We start from the raw sequence: 19,899 nt of genomic DNA on the forward strand, positions 1-19,899 counted from the left end.
CTACTCCCTCTCTGCCCCCACTGCCCAAACGTTTGCATCTTTGAACAGATGGTATTACATACATTGTTTAGAATCTGTTTCTCCTCTTTAGAATACAAATTCTCTGAAGGCCTTAACTTTTATCATTTTTGTTCACTTACATGAACAACACTTAGCAAAACGACAATAGTAAAACAAACTATAGTATAGTTACACAATGAATACTGTGCAGCCACCAACACTGAGTAACACTAACTACCACAGAGAGAGTCTTAAGATTTTATTTTTAAAAAGCAAGTTTCAAAGAGATTATGATAATATGATATCAGTTCTATAAAATTAGTACAATAAATTTTTCAAATACATAAATGAAGGAAAATAGAAGGTTGGGCCCTTATAATTTAAGCATCATAAGTATAAACAAGTATATATGTATAATATGTATAATATTCAATACTGATACAGCTATTCAATAGAAATTACTGTATATTTTACTATTAATAAAAGTGAAGCTCAGAGTGTGTGTATAGTGAGTCTCTGACTCTCGTTTCTTCTCTTGGTCTCTTTTCCATTTGTCTGTTTGCTTGTTTGTTCGTTTTATCCAATTCTGATGTGTTAGTTTTTGTCTTATCTTATTATATTTCACTTTATTTTATTATTATCCCTTAAAAGCCCGTTTGTTTTCTAATGACATATGAAAAGGGAGTGGATCCAGATTGGGGGTGGGCAAATTGGGAGGAGCAGAAGAAGGGGAAACTGTAATCAGGATATATGATGTGAGAAAAAAATCTATTTTCAATAAAAAGGGGGAAAAGTGAAGCTCAGAAATATTAAGCAACTTTCACAGGACTACCCAATTAAATAGTAACAATGCTTATATTCAAACATCTTGATTATCTGCAGCTCACCTATCCTTAAATAATGATTGGATACATAAGTACATTAATAAATATAGAAAATTCATAAAGGATGCAAACTCCATGGTTCCTCTCTAAGATGTAGCATTTCTTAATTAAGTAATTAAATACAGTTTTACATGCATAAAACGGACACCTAAGGTGGCAACTGCATAAACACAATGGAAGTTTATTTCCTTCCTGCTCCCATACTACACACATGTACATCATCCAGGGGTGATGTGGGTGCTGTGCTACACAAAGGCATCCTGAAACCCAGACTGCTTCCTTCTCCCACTCAGCTACCACTGGAGCATCGCATCGCCCTCCCTCATGCTCCAGCATCACATACCACCACGTCTTTGTGCAAAGGACAAGGGAAGGATGAAGGGGAAGGTGAACACATACTTAACACTTCCCATTACTAGTTAAGACAACTGCCATTAACTGCTTTTAATCCCCACACTCTGGAGGCAGACACTGGAGGATCCCCGTGAACTCGAGGCCAACCTGGTCTACACTAAGGGCTACATAGTGAGAACCTGTCTCAAATAAATACATAATTTTATTACATTTATTTATTCATTTATTTATTTTTGTTTTTGTTTTTCAAGACGGTTTCTCTGTGTAACAAAGCCTGTCCTGAACTTCCTTTGTAGACCAGGCAGGCCTCAAACTCAGAGATCCACGTGCTTCTGCTTCTGGCCTGTTGGAATTAAAGGTATGAGCCACCATGCCCACATAAATAAAATTTAAAAAACTTTAAAGGTGCTATGTCAAGGAATACCAAACCTTAGCAGCCCTAACAGAAATTCACACAATCCAGGAAACTGGCTTTGCTCCATGCTGAAGTGCTCCAAAAGTCAGATTTAGAAGACTGCTGTGCCTTCCTGAGGACATGGCTCCCAATTCCAGGTCTAAGAGAATTATTCTTGTAACTTCAATTCCCAAGTAGGAGGAAGGGATAAAAAGAACCTGTCTTAAGAATATAATTAAGGAGTACTTAGTTACAAGAGAGAGTAAGAAATATAATCTTTAGCAAGTCTGATGGTAGAATAGCTAAGCTATTATAATCACTACAGAGTAAGTTCTCTCTGTCTCTGTCTCTCTGTGTCTCTGTGTCTATCTCTGTCTCTATCTGTGTGTTTCTCTTTCTTTTCTTCTCTCTCTTCCTCTATCTGTGCATGTGTGTGTGTGTGTGTGTGTGTGAGAGAGAGAGAGAAAGAGAGAGAGAGAGAGAGAGAGAGATAAGAATAAATTTGTACCTCACAGTATTTTCTAATTCAATGATAGTTTAAAACAAATACAGATAGATAGATAGATAGATAGATAGATAGATAGATAGATAGATAGATAGATAAATAGATAGAGATATTTAGATATTTTATATAACAACATTACATATATTTTTATATTTTACTGTAGGACAAATTCCATTCATTTTTAACTTTAATGGTCCTCTTTTAAATCATAGTTTACTCTAGTCATAAAACTACTCTTGAATAACTCATTAAAATGTGCTAAATCTTCCAAATCTCTCTCTCTCTCTCTCTCTCTCTCTCTCTCTCTCACACACACACACACACACACACACACACACACACACACACACACACACGGCAGAACAACAGGAAACCCACCAGAAATAGCAGGATTATTGGGGAGACATTTACTGGAAGACCAGACAACAAGATGCTCTACAGTCTGAGTTTTCCATTGTCTTGCTAATGGCAAACGCCCACAAAGGATACAGTTCTCCAGATTGTGTGGCAAGTACATTTTCCTGCGGTGTAGTAGTTTGGGCCATGGGCAGGGGCACTAACAGCGCTAAGACTTGAGACAGAATGTGTGACCAAACCACAGGCCACTCTAAAGCTCTGTAGGCTGTTCTACCTTAGTCTCTTTATCAGAGATCAACAAGCTCACAGTAAAACTATTCCCATAATTCGCTACATCCTTCCTGTCTTTAAAGCAATATAAAATAGTAATATTAAACAAAGGTATATATAAGCATATAAAGCAAAACAAATTATTGTTTCCTTGTTTTACTATGCCAAAACTTTATGAAAGTTATAAATTTACTTTTATAAAATTCAATTTGTACCAAAATAAGCACAATTTTTAAAAAAAATCATGTATTTCCCTTTACCCACTCCCTTACACATACATATACTCACACGAATATACACACAATCATAAATACATACACATATATACACACCTCCATTTCATTTAAGGCATATTTTTAAAACTATTCTGAAAGTCAAGGTTCCTGGGTTCTACAATGAGGCTAGTCAATCAGAATTTAAAGAATCTTGAAATATGCATTTTAATAAGTACCTCCTGTGAGATATTTGTGGAAATATAAAGTAGAATTCCCATGTCAAGGTTTCCTGAGGTAGAATGTTATGGTTATGTGAACACTAGTATTTAGTCCATCCAGCAGAGGCCAGCACAGGACCATTGGCTGACTTCTATATCTGTACCACACACCCTATACAGTATCTACTGCACGGAGTTGATTTAACTACTCAAGAAGTAGAGCTGAAACTGACTGATACAGCACTCCAAGGTTTTAACATTTAACTTTGAGGTAGTTCTTTTAACCCAGGTGGATGAGACACACCAAACAAGCAGAATTATTCCTGCTTTGTGAGTTTAAAGAGTAAATGCCAGGGTTGTGGTCTTAGAAAGTGAAGTGCTTGGACCAGTTCCTGGTCTTCTAATGCAGAGATGGAATCATGCCCTTCCCTACACTGGCCCTGCCTACAACAAAAGAAACCGAAGGCCAGCACTATCTGCTCTGCATGGAACAGCCTGGAACTCTGAGATCATACCTGTCTACCAACACTACCTGTCTACCAACTTGAACATTTCCTTCAACTCATTCAAGTCAGAGGGCACTTCGGGGATTAGCTTTCTCTTCTTCACAAATAAGTCTTTCATAGACCATCTTCTGCATACATTTAATAATCTAACAATCAAAGATGGCATCTTTGCTTTCAAATTATGTATTGCAAATTCTCTCATTTTTATAGGGTACTTTAGAATATTTAGAACATTTAAAAAACTTGCAGTAAAAGAAAAAAGTCTTTACTGTTCTAATCATTCTTAATGCTTTTTTCTCTTTTTATTTGGGGGAGGGGGCATTCAAGTCTCACTATGTAGTCCTGGCTGTCCTGGAACTCACTCTGTAGACCAGGCTGGCCTCAAACTCACAGAGATCCACCTGCCTTTGCCTTCTGAGTGCTAGGATTAAAGGATGCATGCTACACCCAGCTTGTTTTTTTTCCTTCACCCATAAAACATTCACTAAATCAAAATCTAAGGCCCCAGAATCAAAACCAATATTCTGAATATAACTCTGTCAGCACTGTGCAAAGAGTAGTTAATATGGCCTCACCAATGAGCACTAACTGCACAGTCTATAAGTGACAAGCATGAATAGCTATCGTCATTCATCAAAAGCATCTGAAATTCATACCATCCTTCATAAGCAGACAGCAATAAATAGCAACATGGCAATTGATGAGCTCTTCTAGTGCACAGACTCACTTCTGCATCCCTGGATTCTAGCTCAATGCATACAGCTCAGCTCTCAAAAGAATGCTTTCACATGCTGTCCTACCAAGTAGAATAGCCCATGATTCTGAACTAACGCCGAAATTACCAGGAACTGAACTGGCCCTGTAATGAGAGCCTAAACCCAGGGCCTAGACTTAGATGACCGCTTGCAGTCTTCCTTGTCTATCAGTGGCTCCTAGGACCACAAAACCCAATTCAAAAGTCAGACTAAGTCTAGAAAAGCTCATGAGAAAAACAGGCTGAGGACTCCTTCCTATGCCAAGTGGGCAATGGGCTGCAAACAAGCAAGCTGACTGCCGTCACTTACATCTGCCTCACAGGAACAAATCAAACTGGAAAAAAAAAGACACACACACACACAAAATCACATACTAGAGAGCTGTGGTTTTCATATAAGAAAGACACGAAGATGGTTAACACAGTTTCCTGTCTGCATCCCTTTGGGCTTAGCCAACCATTTCAAAGAAAATATTATTGTTTCATGGCTGAACGAACACTGCCGAAACCACTCTGATTTGAATCCATGCTTATTCAACTGAATCAACACACAGTCTCATGAAGACGCAGCTTCCTGCGGAGCAATTTACCTTTTCCCTTCAGGTAACAACACACTTGCCAAAAACGAGTAAAAAAAACACCTCACCTTCAAGGAAATAAATACCAAACAACCGTGCACCTATGTAAGATTATATAAATCGGCTAAAGCTTGAATTAGTTCATCTCACTATTAGTAATTTTCTAGATTTTATAAAAGTTTAAAATCCCATATGCTTATTCAATTCTTTAATTTATACATGCACATGAAATATGCTACATATAAATATAAATTGAAACTACATAGAATTGAAAAAGAGATTCTTTTAATTATAACCAAACCAATGTTCTTTTAAAAAAAATTCCTCTTACTTCTTTCTCTAAGGAGCATACCAAGAAACAACATCATTGTAATACCACAGTGTGCATTAAGAATGTTGCTGAAAATAAATTTAATGATCATAATTCAAATTGCTATACACTTAAATATCTTCTTTCTGTAACCAATTACATCTAAATTGAAGAAGACACAACACACATAAAAAAAAAACTAATGATTATCTATGGACCAAATATTCCCATTTGAAGTGAATATGAATTGTAAAGACCTCTGCTAAAGATTTATGCTAATATACCTATAATAAAATGGCTCCATCAGCTTGAAATCTGTCATAATTTGAGAAGGGAAATTTCCTTCTGCAACTGAACCAGCAGTTTCTGTGTTTCATAATTTGTCAATTTGTTCCCTAAGTGTAGTGATTTAGTGACGATGAAAGAAGCTGGGAAACAAATGGAAACCGCTTAATTACAGTTTGCAGATGTTCCCCCAAAGAAAAAAACAAGCGAGCACAGCGAACGCCAGACGATTCTTCCACGGGCTCCGTGTGAGGTGGTTCCCTGTCCTCCAGTCATTTTTGCCTCCTTTGCTGTTGGATGTAGTGTGTGAGACTACTGGGAAGAGGTCACATATAGAAGGCTACTCACAGGATCCCTAGAAAATGGCGTTTGTTCTGTCCTTTTCTGCCAGGATACTAAAAGGCACACCAAGCAAAGCCTCACTGGACTGTAGAGATGGTTCAGCACTTAAGAACACTTGATGTTTCTGCAGGAGGCCTGGGTTCAGTTCCTAACACTCACATGGCTGCAAACAATTGGCCATAACTCCAGCTCCAAGGGACCAAATACCTTCTTCTGACCTTCAAGGCCATCAGACATGTTCATGGCACACAGACATACATGAAACTAAGTATTCATACACATAATTATTTTTTAAAATTTTTAGAGAAAGGTCTTAAAATAACGCTCCTTCTCTGTTCCCTTTTTAAGAATGGCATATTAATGAGGATTTCTCCTTAATTGTCTGGTTAGTCTGATTGGGAAGTCCTCATGTGATGTCTTGTCAACTTTCCCATAAAGTTAAGTTTCTCGATATTTGCTGTGTTATTTCTTGATTGTGCTCTTTGCTGTTAAACACATTTGGAAAAGAGCTTCCTGGGTGGCCTTTTTTTTTTTTTTTTTTAACTTTTTCTTCTGCTTAATGTGGCTAACAGATAAAAGGAAGAAAAAAGAAAAAGGAAACAGAAAGACACTCCAAACGGGCCGTGAACTAAAACACCATTCAATATTCAGGAGGGAATTAAATGACTGACAGCAACCGCACAGCGGCCGGCCGTGGTGCCTCAGCCACCTGGAAGCCCGAAGCCGCTCAGTCCGTTTCCAACTTCCTCAGCAGACAGTGTGCCAGCTGCAAGAGGATCAAAACAACGCTTAGCCCTCGGGTTTCTGTCTAATACTCGACAGAAAATAACTGCGAAGGGCTACACAGTGAGGATTATTTTTCTTGCTGTGTTTTCTTTTATGAAAGAAAGCTGTTTTTCTGCTCTCCTGAAATTCCTCTCCTGCTTGGAAATGGGTGAGAGGGCTGGCTGCTTGCTACATTTTTCTCTGTGGTATTTTTCTACAGCAGATTTAAAATTCATTCTTCAGACTGGGAAAAGCCTCTCTTTGTACCCAACCCCACTCGTGAAAGTTTAAAGATTCATTTCTAACGTTCAAATTCAAAATAGCTTTGGGGACCAAAATATGTCAGCTTTAGAAACATGTTGTTTTATGTGCTGTCTCCAGTTTCATTTTTAATTACATTTTTTAGAAGTTGTCAAGTATGAGTAGTAATATTCCTTTGGCTGAACTTACAGTCAAAATTTATCAGTCCAGACGTGTAAACCAAATCCCAGCACAAGAGTCTAAGCTTCTGAAAGAACAGACGCTCAGTATGGAAACATATAATAAAAGACTCCTCAGATGAGAAGCATGTGGCTTTGAACAAGTAACTTGGCCTCTGCGGGCCTACCATGTCCTAGGCAAAGTGCTCTTGACTTGCCTTTAACTCTTTTCATCTCCCTATCCTGTTAGTCACTGCTCCTCAGTGCTGCCTGTCATGCCTTGCAACACCTCAAGTGCCCTTTCCCCTCCAACAGCCAAGCTAACATCTCTGCTCAGCCTCGTGGCCAGTCTCCCTGACTCTAGGGGCCTCCTCCTGCTTTGCCCTCCTTTCCGAATCATCAGCAACATCTCTTAACTACTTTTTATGAATCTCTATGTCTGCTTGCTTCCCTGTAAGCTATACTGGGGCTCCCAGTCACTGTATTTGTCAATGCAAACCTGGGACACCATGATGCATGTAGTTAATCCTCAGGGCTGGGTCTGAGGCACCACCTATCTGCTATCAGTTGCCTCTTGTTTTCTGTTTATTCCATCCATTCAACAGATATTCCCTCAGCATACCCTCATTCCACTCTACAAGACATCACTGCTGGCGCTAGAGTGAAGGGGAGCAATAGCATGTGAAACCCACCAGAAGTCAGAGCTCCCAGGGCCTGTACTCAAGAAAAGGTAAAATACTTATGTTCTGCTGGCTCATATCCACATCAGTGCCTCCCAGACCTACATAAAACCATCTAGCACTGTCAGAAAGGGAGGAAACATCTTCAGAGTGTGGGCTTTGAAGGCATTCTGAATAGGCAGACAGTACAATTCTACCACCAACGTGTCACATGACCTATGGCAAGCTGGCCTGAGCAGCTACAACAAAATAACCAAAGGCTTGATAGGTTAAATAGCAGAAGCGCCTACAGTCTTGGAGGCCAGACATCCTAGGTCAAGGTTTGATGTCTTATGAAGACAGTCCTCAACGGTTCCAAGGCTACCTCTTCGCTGTGTCATTCCAGTGTACACATTTCTTCTCCACCCCCCATTCCCAAAATCATAGTAGACTGAAGACATATTCTAGACTCATTAAACTTAATTGTTTCTTTAAAGGCCCTAATCTCACATCTACTCCACAGCATGGTTAAGGCTTTTCAACATAACAATTTTATGGGTTACATAGTCCTGTCCATAATGGCCAGTTACAATTTGTTCATCTGTAAACCAGAATCATAAAAAGTAAAGTAGTCTTTAAAAACTTCACTAGGCTAATGTAGGATTAATGAAGACGATCATGTAACGTGCCGTGTTATCACCTAGCAACCATTAACTGTCAAAGGATGCCAGCAATGTGAGCTTGCTTTCCTCACAAACTCACACTGTGACACAAGCAGATTTCCAATGCACAGTGACTTTCTGATCCCTGACCCATAAAGAGAAATGGTCGTATTATTGTGAGACTAAAAGTCTTGAGACAATGATGAGTGAACATCAATAAATGAATCCAAACTAGAGAGCTCTGGGCTGTTTCTTCCAGCTCCATAAATTAAACAGAAACCTAAGTGACCTTGGGAGCTTGGTATGCACAGTCCTATGACTGCAACAGGAGCCTCTGTTCTGTAGCATAGGCCAGTGGCCCTCAGTCAGTGGGGCTCAGTGTTGCTTCAGAATCACCTACGGAATCCTATAAAGAGAAAAATCCCTCAACTCCTCACTTTAGGGACTGAAGTAGAAATTCCTGGTTTCTTTGGAAATTCAGTTGTGTCACATGAAGTTTTTCTGGAAGCTGTCTTATGAAAGGATGTTTTTCTGAACTAGCCATGAGAGAATACTCTACTGAAGCAGATGTTTGAGAGGGCACATGGTGTTTGGAAAGAGTATAAATAGAACTCCGCAGACAGTGAAAGGATGTTCTCACATTGCTACGCCTTGAAACACTTTGCTGGTCTTTGCTTGACTTTGTAGAGAGAACTGCACCAAAGGACTTCAGGCTGATTCATGCTGCTTCTGCTGACTCATGACAATTCAGCAGAGCCTTAGAGTTTCTGCTGGATGGAGCCATTGCTCCTGATTCCTGTGTGGTATTTGCTATTGGACTGGACTGCTTGAATTCTGACAACAAAGAGTGGAATTGCCCCCAAAGAACTACTTCTAAACAGGTCCACAACCCTGCTTTCCTATAAACCTTCTTTTTCCTCTACCTCTGGCAGGTAGGCCCGAAGGGAGGTTGAAGTGTTCCTAAATAAAGTAGGCTTATCTATCTATCTATCTATCTATCTATCTATCTATCTATCTATCTATCATCCATCTATATGCTTTTATACAGTTAGTGCCTCTAAGCAACAGACCTTCTAGATAAAGCTGTGGCCTTGTTTTGGAATGGTTTAGAATAACTTCTGAACTGCTGAAAGTACAAAGTAATTTCTTTTGATTTTCCTTAACAAAGTAGGCTTAGATTTAGTAGACTCACTTCCTAGACCCAGAATAAACCTTGCAGCATATATTTTCATAAAGCATCGCCATAACACTTTCATAAAGGTAGTTCTGAGAGCTGGCCACATCTTAAAACTATTGGTCAACAGACATACAAGGCGGCACATGATTTTAAATTTTCAAATAGTCATTTCTGAAAAAAAGATAAAAAATAAAAACTGAAGATGACATTCATATTTTATTTAATCCTTTTTCAACATAATATCTTAATATTACTGCCATATCAAACATAGGCAATATAAAAATATAATCTATTCAAAATTATATTCTTCAAAATCCACTTTATACTTTACATTTGTAGCATACTACAAATCAGAAGCCACATTTTCATTAGAAATACTTTTTTTGCTTTGATTTCCAAATATGTGCCTTAAAAAATGATTCACATAACCAATTTGTCCCAAGCACATTTAAACTTTTATCCTAATAAATTGCTAAGTATGAATTATCACATTTATATTTAAATGAATTAAAAGTAAATAACTGTTGAGACCCAGATTCTCAGTCATACCAGCCACAGTTCAAGTAACAGTGGTCACCTGTGGCCAGTAGCCATTGTGCTGAACAGGCCAGGGCTGTGTAAGCACAAACCACATGACCACCACACCCCTGAAGTGTTTGATCCAGAGGGAATTACACAGCTTCTCAACCAACCACATGTGAATGAAGACAACAGATTGAGTCTTCTGTTTTGGAATTCTAAGGCCAGAACGCCACCACTGGTCCTGAACAATCAGTGTTCCACGAGCTGTGGAATTTCTTTCCAATAACAAGTGTGAAAGAGAAAGGGAGCTGGAGCTGGCAGGAATGATTGTTCCTGAAGATACACTAACAAGAAAAATAAAATGAAAATAAAAAGCCAATGAAATAAAAAAAACTCAGAGAAATGACAAGTAAAAGTTTCTATCAAGATCTAAAATATTCTTTGATTTCCACTTAATAAAAATAAAACAGGTTAAAGGAGGTGGAGCAAAAGGAGTCCCTTGAGAAGCTGACCTCTGGGTATTTTAAGAAATAAATAAGAAAATTAATACCGACTAACTTAGGAGTTGCTATTCACAAAAATCACAGTAGATTCACTTCAATATCCTGGTGATGCACATCTCAAATTCCAGCCCCCAGGAGAAGGAGGCAGGAAGATCAGAAGTTCAAAGTCACAGTTGGCTGTCTACCCTGAGTTTAAAGCCAGCCCTGGCTATATAAGTTCCTGATTCAATAAACATCACCATTTTGAATGGTAGGAAATATAGAAAACTTTCCTGGTGAAGTTAATAATTTTACCTAAAGCACAAAATCAGAATAATAGTTGTAGGCTCACATGCATGCATGTACAGGTATGTGTAAAAACCAGAAACTGAGAATTAGTAATTACTGTAATGCACTGTGCTAGTCCAATTTCTATTGCTATATTAAAATGCCAGGGACTGGGTATTTTATAAAAATCAGTAGCTTATCACTTTGAAAATTCAAGAAAACAGTACCAGCATCTGTTGAGGGTAATGTCAGTGACCTGGTAGGAGCCTCATGGCAGATGTCGCCATATTGTAAAAACATGACAGGGGCGAGAACCCAAGTCAAGATAAAAGCCAAGAACCAGTGAGAGACTGTGTTGTTCTTTATGATCACCCATGTTAATTTGAAAGCACTCTCTCCACAAAACAATCCCCATCAGTCTAATTACCTCCCACTAGGCCCCATCCCTTAAAAGTTCCACCAACCTCAATACCACCAAAATGGGGACCAAGCCTTCACCATATGAACCCATGAAGAACAAGCCACACCCCAACCATACTGCTCCAGCTCTCCCAATAAGAAGTAGCTGGAAAGACTCAGTGACAATTTCTAAGCCACTGCCTTCTTAACTACACAGTCTGTGTGATAGCAGCAATGTGGCGGCTCTATAAAATAAGATCATGTGCTATCTTTAGTATGGAAGAAAATCAAAAGAAATTACTTTGTACTTTCAGCAGTTCAGAAGTTATTCTAAACCATACTAAAACAAGGCTATAGCTTTATCTAGGTCTGTTGCTTAGAGGCACTAACTGTATAAAAGCATACAGATAGATGATAGATAGATGATAGATAGATGATAGATAGATAGATAGATAGATAGATAGATAGATGATAGATAGATAGATAGATAGATAGATAGATAGATGATAGATAGATAGATAGATAGATAGATAGATAGATAGATAGATGATAGATAGATAGATGATAGATAGATAGATAGATAGATAGATAGATAGATAGATAGATAGATAGATAGATAGATAATGATAGACAGATTAAAACCAACAAAACCATGACCCCAATGGACCAATGTCAAAAGATACATTTCAACCTCTCCCAGCGTCTGCTTTTATGTGTGAAACCTTTCTGTGTTCACCTGATGAGTTAGGGCAGAAGGTCTTAGCTCCATCGGTAGCAAACTCAGCGTATCCTTCTTGATGGATAGCATGCATGCTTCCTATGCACTCTCCCAGGACTGCATGAGCTCTCCACACAAGCAGTATGTCTGCACAGATGGTGTGCATAGCAGCATTGTTTCCTGCTTGTTTTTTCATCCCTCACTGGACTATGAGCACTTGAGAACATAAAGCAGATCCTAGTTATTTTGAGTTCTCAGTACCTAAATCAGTACCTACACTAAAGGGAAATATTTAAAGAATAACTGAATGACTCAATGAATGAGTATTTATTTTTAAAAAAGTCACGTTTTCAAAACTTTTAAAAATGATAGAAATTGACAGAAAAAGAAAGCCTCTTCCACCTAGATACTCTAAAAAGTTCTTAAATTATGTACACAAAGAGATACAGAGGAGTGAAGCTTAGTACTTATCTTTAGCCACAGTGTCAACAACATTACTGTCTCTACCAATAAAGGGAAAAGTAAAACTCCCTTTATCTTATCAAGTAAAAAAACAATGATTTTTGAACACATATATCCCAACTTAATCTGTCCTCTTGAGCTGAAGACACTAAGAATTCAATTATATCTGTCTGTTTCAAACTAGTAATAAATATCTCTAAGCACTTTGATAAAACACTGTATTTACAATCAAATATGTACCATGGTTTTAAAATTCACTGTTGAGGGGCTGGAGAGATGGCTCAGAGGTTAAAAGCACTGGCTGCTCTTCCAGAGGTCCTGAGTTCAATTCCCAGCACCCACATGGTGGCTCACAACCTCTGTAATGGGATCCAATGCCCTCTTCTGGTGTGTCTGAGACAGCTACAGTGTACTCACGTACATAAAATAAATAAATCTTTAAAAAAATCCAAAGTTAAAAAAAACTCCAAAATATAAACAACTTCAGTGTAATGTATTCAGAATAATGTGTGATATTAACAATTCCCAGCTGCTTTCCAGGGGTCTGAAGCAGTAATGTGATTTCTCTCAAAAAAGCCTATAGTTTAATTTTTTTCAAGAAAATAAGTGTAATGGGATTACTGACCCTCTTAATATTCCTCTAAAGAAAAGAAATCCCATAAGCATTCTGGTATATAACTATTACAGACATAAATAGAATAGTCAATCAGTAGACATGGTAATGGACTTGAGAACTTGAACCAACTGAGGAAATCTGCCGAAAGAGTCGTGCAAAAGAACCAAACACATGGAGCTGAATAAAAAGGGCCTAGAAACAAGGTGGGGAAATGGAAACTTTGAGAAAACAACCTAATTTCTTAGCACGTTGGCGTGGAGCAACCATCCACACTATCACTCAGTTCTGAGCCATGCCCCTAAATACTGCTCATTCCTTCAGAAGGTATTTAAATGTTCCAAGGGGGACGGGGAGGACAGTTCCTGACTTAAGACATATTTTTGTACATACAACTCTTTGTGCTTTAAGAGGAATTTTTCAGGTCACTGCTTTATAATGTAAACCAGCGCCTAAGGATATTTTCAAAGGAAGAAGCGGCCAGTTCGCTCGGAGCTGCAGTTTATGTGGTTCCCATCCTCATTTATTTCAGCCCAATTTGGGGCCCCATGCTGACCTCTAAAGAAAGGCGCCCCATCTGAGGCAGTTTCTTCTCGGCATACACTGACCAAATCAGAGCTGAGGATGGACGAGACAAAGGGCCTGCTAACACTAAGGTTTTACAATTTCATGGTACAAAAACAAAATCAGCTACACAATATCTAAAGTTATATAGAATCAAAATTCACTAATTCTCCATTTCAGTCTTTATTTGGGCCATCTCGTGCCAGCCACTCATATGGCCATGTTTGGGTCCAGAAGGCAAGAACTAAATCACTAGACTCAATGAAAACAAGCAACTTCCTGAACCCAAGTCTATTAACAAAAAGATGATGTAAGCCAGGTTGGCAGACTAAAGGTCGTTCAGATATGCTCTGCATGTCATAGCAGAATAAGTCATTCATACTGTTTCCAAATTAAGCAATATTTCTAAATTCTCCACTCTACTTAAGTATAAATAAAATAAAACTCACAGACCACATGCTTTGTTTAAGTATAAACAAAATATACTGATACTACTCGTTGGTTATATATAACTCAGTATTACACTGAGATTCCAATGCTGTCAGGATTGGCAGTATTTCTGACATACTGTATTGGTTATTTGGGAATTTCACATAATGTTCCCTGATCTGATTTACTTTCCAATTCTCCCATGTCTGTCCCACACACCCCTGTGGCCTCCCTACAAAAAAAAAAAAATTAAAAAGAGTTCAATTTATGTTGTCCATCTAGTCTCTGAAGCATGAGTAAACTCCTGGTGGCAGCCTCTTCAAAAAAAGTGAATCCTTACAAAGTCCCACCCATACCAGTGGCTGTCTACTGTGTGGAGCTACTTCAGCATTTTTCAGCATCCATTTTTAAGAGTTCTCTTCAGGGGTTGGGGATTTAGCTCAGTGGTAGAGCACTTGCCTAGCAAGCGCAAGGCCCTGGGTTCGGTCCCCAGCTCCAAAAAAAAAAAAAGAAAGAAAAAGAAAAAGAAAAAGAAAAGAAAAGAAAAAAAAAAGAGTTCTCTTCAATGGCTTCCTGTCCAGTTTACTTTGTGTGTTGAGGGAGGAGGGGAGCCTGCAGTCATCAGCACCACTGCAGAAAAAGTTTCCATGTCTTATATAGTCAGCAGGAGCATAGTTCATGGACTTCTGGTATCAGTGCACATGCCATGGACTTCAGCATGGTCTCTGCATACTTACAAGGTCCCAGAGCAGCAGGATCTCAGACTCAGACATGGCCTCCTGGCAGCAGCCCAGATCACAGACATCAACACAGCCTCAGGCAGCAGCACAGGCCTTACAAATGGACATGGCCTTCAAAACTCGGCCTTGGACATCTACATGGTTCAGCCTCTCTCCATTGAAAGGGCTTCACATTTTGGACTTTTTCAGACTTGAAATATATATGTAATGATACTGGGAGGGGAAAAGGACCCTAGTTAAAACTTAAATTAATTTATGATTTGTATACTTTAGTATGAAAGTAATCTCATACAGCATTTTCAATGCATGAATATTTTAGTATGACAACACATGAGATCAGATGTGGACTTTTCCTCCTATGGAATCATGAATTTCGAAGAATCTCAGGTTTCAGATTTTCAAATTGGGATTGTTCAACCTGTATTTGAATAATCAAACAAACAAGTCAAAATCCACTTCCCTTCTTTTTAGTAGAATTACTTTACCTTTCAATTATTTAGAATATAAGTCACGACTTAAATCAGATCAGGCTTACTATAAAGTCTGTGGCCTTTCAGATAGAAAACTTCCTATTCTCAACTCTGGATACCCATTAGAACCACCAGAGGAGCTTTCACAAAATGCTGGCCTTTGGCCCCAGCCGAGCTTCAGAGGGGGCTCTGAAACAAGTGTCCAAACGACCTTCAAAGGAATCTAAAGTGCAAGTGGGTGGAGGCTCGGTGATGTCACATGGATCCAAAATAAGCCAGAAAGGGCCAACGTTGAAGGCAAGTCAAACAGCTGAAAACAGACCTAAACTGGACACAACTCCAGTGCACAGGAGTGAACAGGTACACACACACACACACACACACACACACACACACACACACACACACACTTTCAGACGGAACTAAGGCACTCCAAGGCAGGGGCTTTGAGCTCTAGCTAACACTGTGAGGGAAATCACAGACACCAAATCTTTTCATGTGGCCTAAAATAAATAGAATAAATATTTTCATAAAAATCACTAAGCATTTAAATGTTGGTTCAATTAAAAACCAACTCTACATGGAATGAGCAAGCACATAATGAAACACACACTTTGACTTTAAACTTTAGGCTTTAGGTTATATTGCCCCAGAATAAAAGGGATGTTTCCTGTCTACAGCAACCTCGGCACCATTATCATCACCAGTATCCCCATCTCATAGCAACAGCAACCACACACAAGGTGTAGCCACTATCCTCAGTTATACACAGTGTATCCTGAGTCTTTAACACCCTTTGAGTGAGGTGCCATGATTAGACCCACTTTCTGGTAATTACTCCTACTAGAGTCAAATAGCTGGTAAATGATCAAACCAAAATCCAGTCATGTAGAGTGTTTAGTTTTAAATGTGCTTCTAACAATCTCTGTTCTTCATTTACATTTCTAAAAAATAAATGAAGTGAATAGCTAAATAATTCCTCTGCTCATCTGTAATTATCAAATGTCTGTGACTCTGCAACACGACTCTTGAATAGATAAAGGCATAGGTGTTTATACCTATTAGTCACAATTCTCTAGTAAGAGTTCTGTGCTTTAAAGAGTTCAATGAATGTTCATGAGTCTTCTGAAAATATACCAAGGGCATAGACTTAAAAAGTTATTTATCTGTTGCTGTAAAAACTCTACTTCAATAATTTACCTTTTGAAAGATGAGTAAAAGTGCTCAGAAATTCTTCATAGGTTTGCTCATGACAGTTGACAAACTTATCCAAGACTTCCTTCATTAACTGATCTTCACTCATTATCTCTGGTCTCCTCGGTATTTGAGCAGGCATTCCAATTGACAAGGCCACTCTACAAGACAAAGAAAAGCGGAAACCAGAGAGTAAGGCAGCCTCAGCAACTATGGGAGGTGGTGGAGAAATTCAGGGCAGAAAGACAGGTGGGGATAGCTGCTGGAGCAGCGGACTCCAGCAGAAGAGGGAAGAACAGCGGTTTGTGCTGCTGAACTGATAACTGAACCTCAGTTTGGATTTCACCTTTCTCATTATACGATTAAGATACAAGAATAATGTCATGTAATTTGACTGGGAACTAAAATTCTTTCAATGTGAGGAGAATCTCAAAGGATGCCTATTAACCACCACCACCCCATGCAGTGGCAAAGGCACTGGAGCTGGTATGGAGAAAGGGCCAACAATGAGTGCTTCAGTGTTAGCTTCCACAACCTAGGCAAGTTCACAGAGCTAAATGGACCTGTCCAAACCCTACATTCAAGCCCTCCATCTACTGTAACCGCACCAGTACTTGGTTAGCAAGAATTGGCCCTTCCTGTATCTTGGCACACCCAGGTCTGCAAATTCTGACATTCCAGTGAAGCCACTGGTACACTACTAAAAACACCTAAAAGTGAGCCTGAATCTGTCTCCCTAGCCTACCGCAAATGTCCCCTGAGCCAGTGAGAATGACTGAACAATTTTAATCCCTCTAGCACCTGACATCCTTTCAGGTACTTGAGCAAAGTCAAACTGAACCATCTCAGTCTTCTCATTCCATTTCTTGGGACATACTTCTTTTCCAAAACTCAGTTCAGAGTTGTGGTTTCCTAAGTCACCACACACATACCTCTCACCATCATGGGAAGAGTTACCTGTCATTTCTCATGCCACCATGTGCTATATTAGCACACTTGCTAGTAAGAATCATACATAATTCTTCATCTGCTTCTATGCTCGCAGTCATGAAAGACTGAGCACATCTTCTCATCCTTGCATCCCAAATACTTGAGACTTAAGGATGTGTTGCAGACCTTTTAGCCTAATGCTGCACTAAAGATGCTCATCTGAATAGGAATGATGGTCAAATGCCACTAGACTTGACAAAATCTACTGAACTTGGTCAATGACTTCACCTGTCCTTGGATAAGGGAGTCCCAAGAACCCTATCAAGCCCCCAATCAATAGGCTTGGAAAGATTTGATACCACATCACCTATATGTGTTTAAAATATGGCATCCAGAACTAGAGCTGAGACTCAGACATGGTTTCGGTATGAACTAATTCTCACATTCTAAGTACTCTACCCATCCTATTCAACTGAACATGATGTTCACAACACCACTGGCCTCTTCGCACATACTTCATTGATAACTGCCTCATTCTTTGCAGTTTGAACTTAGTCTTCACTCCTGACATCATATCTGATTGAATTGTGCTGGGACCCTGCCCAGCCTGGAATGGACTTGAAACTCAGCATCAGATGTTGCTTTAAAGAATGATGTCTCTGGCCTTCTAGCTCTCTAACTATATTGAATGTTTGCTGATAACTTCTCAAAGATTCTAAAACCTTTCTTGCTTATTCTATTGTTAAAAATGCTAGCTTCTTTTCTCTTTAACTCTGTGCTTTATTAAACATTATAACTTTATGCTGTATTTAACCTTTTATGCTGAAATAAGTGCTAGGGGAACTTAACTTTCTAACTATTCTGTGCTTCATTAAAAACTTAACTCTTTATTACTTGTGCTTTAATAAATGTTAATATCTGCCAATTAACACATACTGTTTAGCAGTAGGGAATTAAGAGAAAGGATTTATTACTAATACTCCTTTTTCTGCCCAGGGATTCAAAAGACCTTTGCTGGCCTAACTGGTTAATCAGAGGAAGGAAAGGAAAAGAATTAAGATGTTTTGTACAGGCAAATATGCATAGGCATGTATGCATTCAAACATTCATACATCTACACTTTGGCAGGGCCTGACCATCTGTTACAATCAACTCCACAAATACTTATGCATGCTTACATACATACACATATACCTACACAGAAACATATAAACAGAAATATACATCTGAATGGATGGGTGAGTGGATGAGGAAAGCTCCCCAAGCCGAACCATTCAACCAACTTTATTTCTTTTCTCTGGTCTTTTTATACCTCCTAGACAAAAAGTTCTTAGAAAATTACCACAGAGATAAAATGCTACATAAAATGAGAGTTACAGAAGGATGTTGATATTAAGTTCAAAGCAGTGTTTCATTATAATATACTCATTAAAAGTTCAAAGCAACAGCTTTTGCATGGCCTTGACTTATCACAGTACACACCTGTGACTTTATCCTTGGACCTAAATGTTTTTCCTTGAACACAGAATTGTCCCAAGTCTTTTTCTCTTTTTAGTGTCATTATGAAAGCTCATTGTATTTCTTATTATGCACTCTTTACTTACTATTCTGAGGAGAGGTCACATTCTATTCTTGATTCTAACTTTTTTACATCATTCTAGCAACAAAAACCCTCTCTAAAAACGTTCTTCCTAAAATTATTTGAATCAAATCAGGAATTCTATAGAATTATTGTGTATTTGTCTACATAGCATGACTACAAGATAGTACATCTTTGTACTTCTGCAGAGATCTGCTCAAAAGTGTGGGCTAATACATAGTAATTTTATATATTTAATAATAACAGGAAAAGCATATTAATAGCAGGAATCTTGCCTAAAATGAATTTGTCCAGGGCCGTGCCTATCAGAAAAAATCCATCGTGGATTTTAATTCAAGGCAGACTCATCTCAGGAAGATTGTCTGCTAGTTATTAGCTTCTCCTATGATGGCTCTTGACAGAATTCCATTTACTCTGTATGAAATATTACTTGATAAAGCTTTGGGAAACTTGACTATCTACATTAAGAGGAAGAGTAAACACCACCACAGTAATATATGCAGGATAATAAAAAGGGGTTATGGGGTTTCCATACTATATGGCAAGAGAAGACAGCACCAAGCTTCTTTATTTTTTTCTGAAACAAGAATAAAAATGGAGCTAGGGAGAAAGCTCCATAGTTCACATGTTATTCTTACAGAGGACCACAGTTTCATCTCCAGTACCACAACAGAATGTACACATATCCAACTCCAGGGGCATCTGATGCTTCTGGCCTACACACACACACACACACACACACACACACACACACACACACACACACAAACACTTAAAAACAATAAAAATCAATCTTCTAAGAGATACTTTCATTTTAAAAGAGAATAAAAATCT

The 19,899-nt window shown here is 38.6% G+C and overlaps 1 protein-coding gene across 1 annotated transcript in view; it reads right to left on the reverse strand.

Moving 5' to 3' along the window:
- Positions 1-19,899, reverse strand: part of Iftap (intraflagellar transport associated protein) — a 73,289-nt gene that overhangs the window by 46,950 nt on the left and 6,440 nt on the right. The window contains exon 2 of the mRNA XM_032903783.1: positions 16,542-16,696. Coding sequence (XP_032759674.1) covers positions 16,542-16,696 — 155 coding nt within the window. The remainder of the gene's footprint in view (positions 1-16,541; positions 16,697-19,899) is intronic.

The sequence above is a fragment of the Rattus rattus genome, chromosome 5, assembly GCF_011064425.1.
Source record: "Rattus rattus isolate New Zealand chromosome 5, Rrattus_CSIRO_v1, whole genome shotgun sequence".
Lineage (NCBI taxonomy): Eukaryota > Metazoa > Chordata > Mammalia > Rodentia > Muridae > Rattus > Rattus rattus.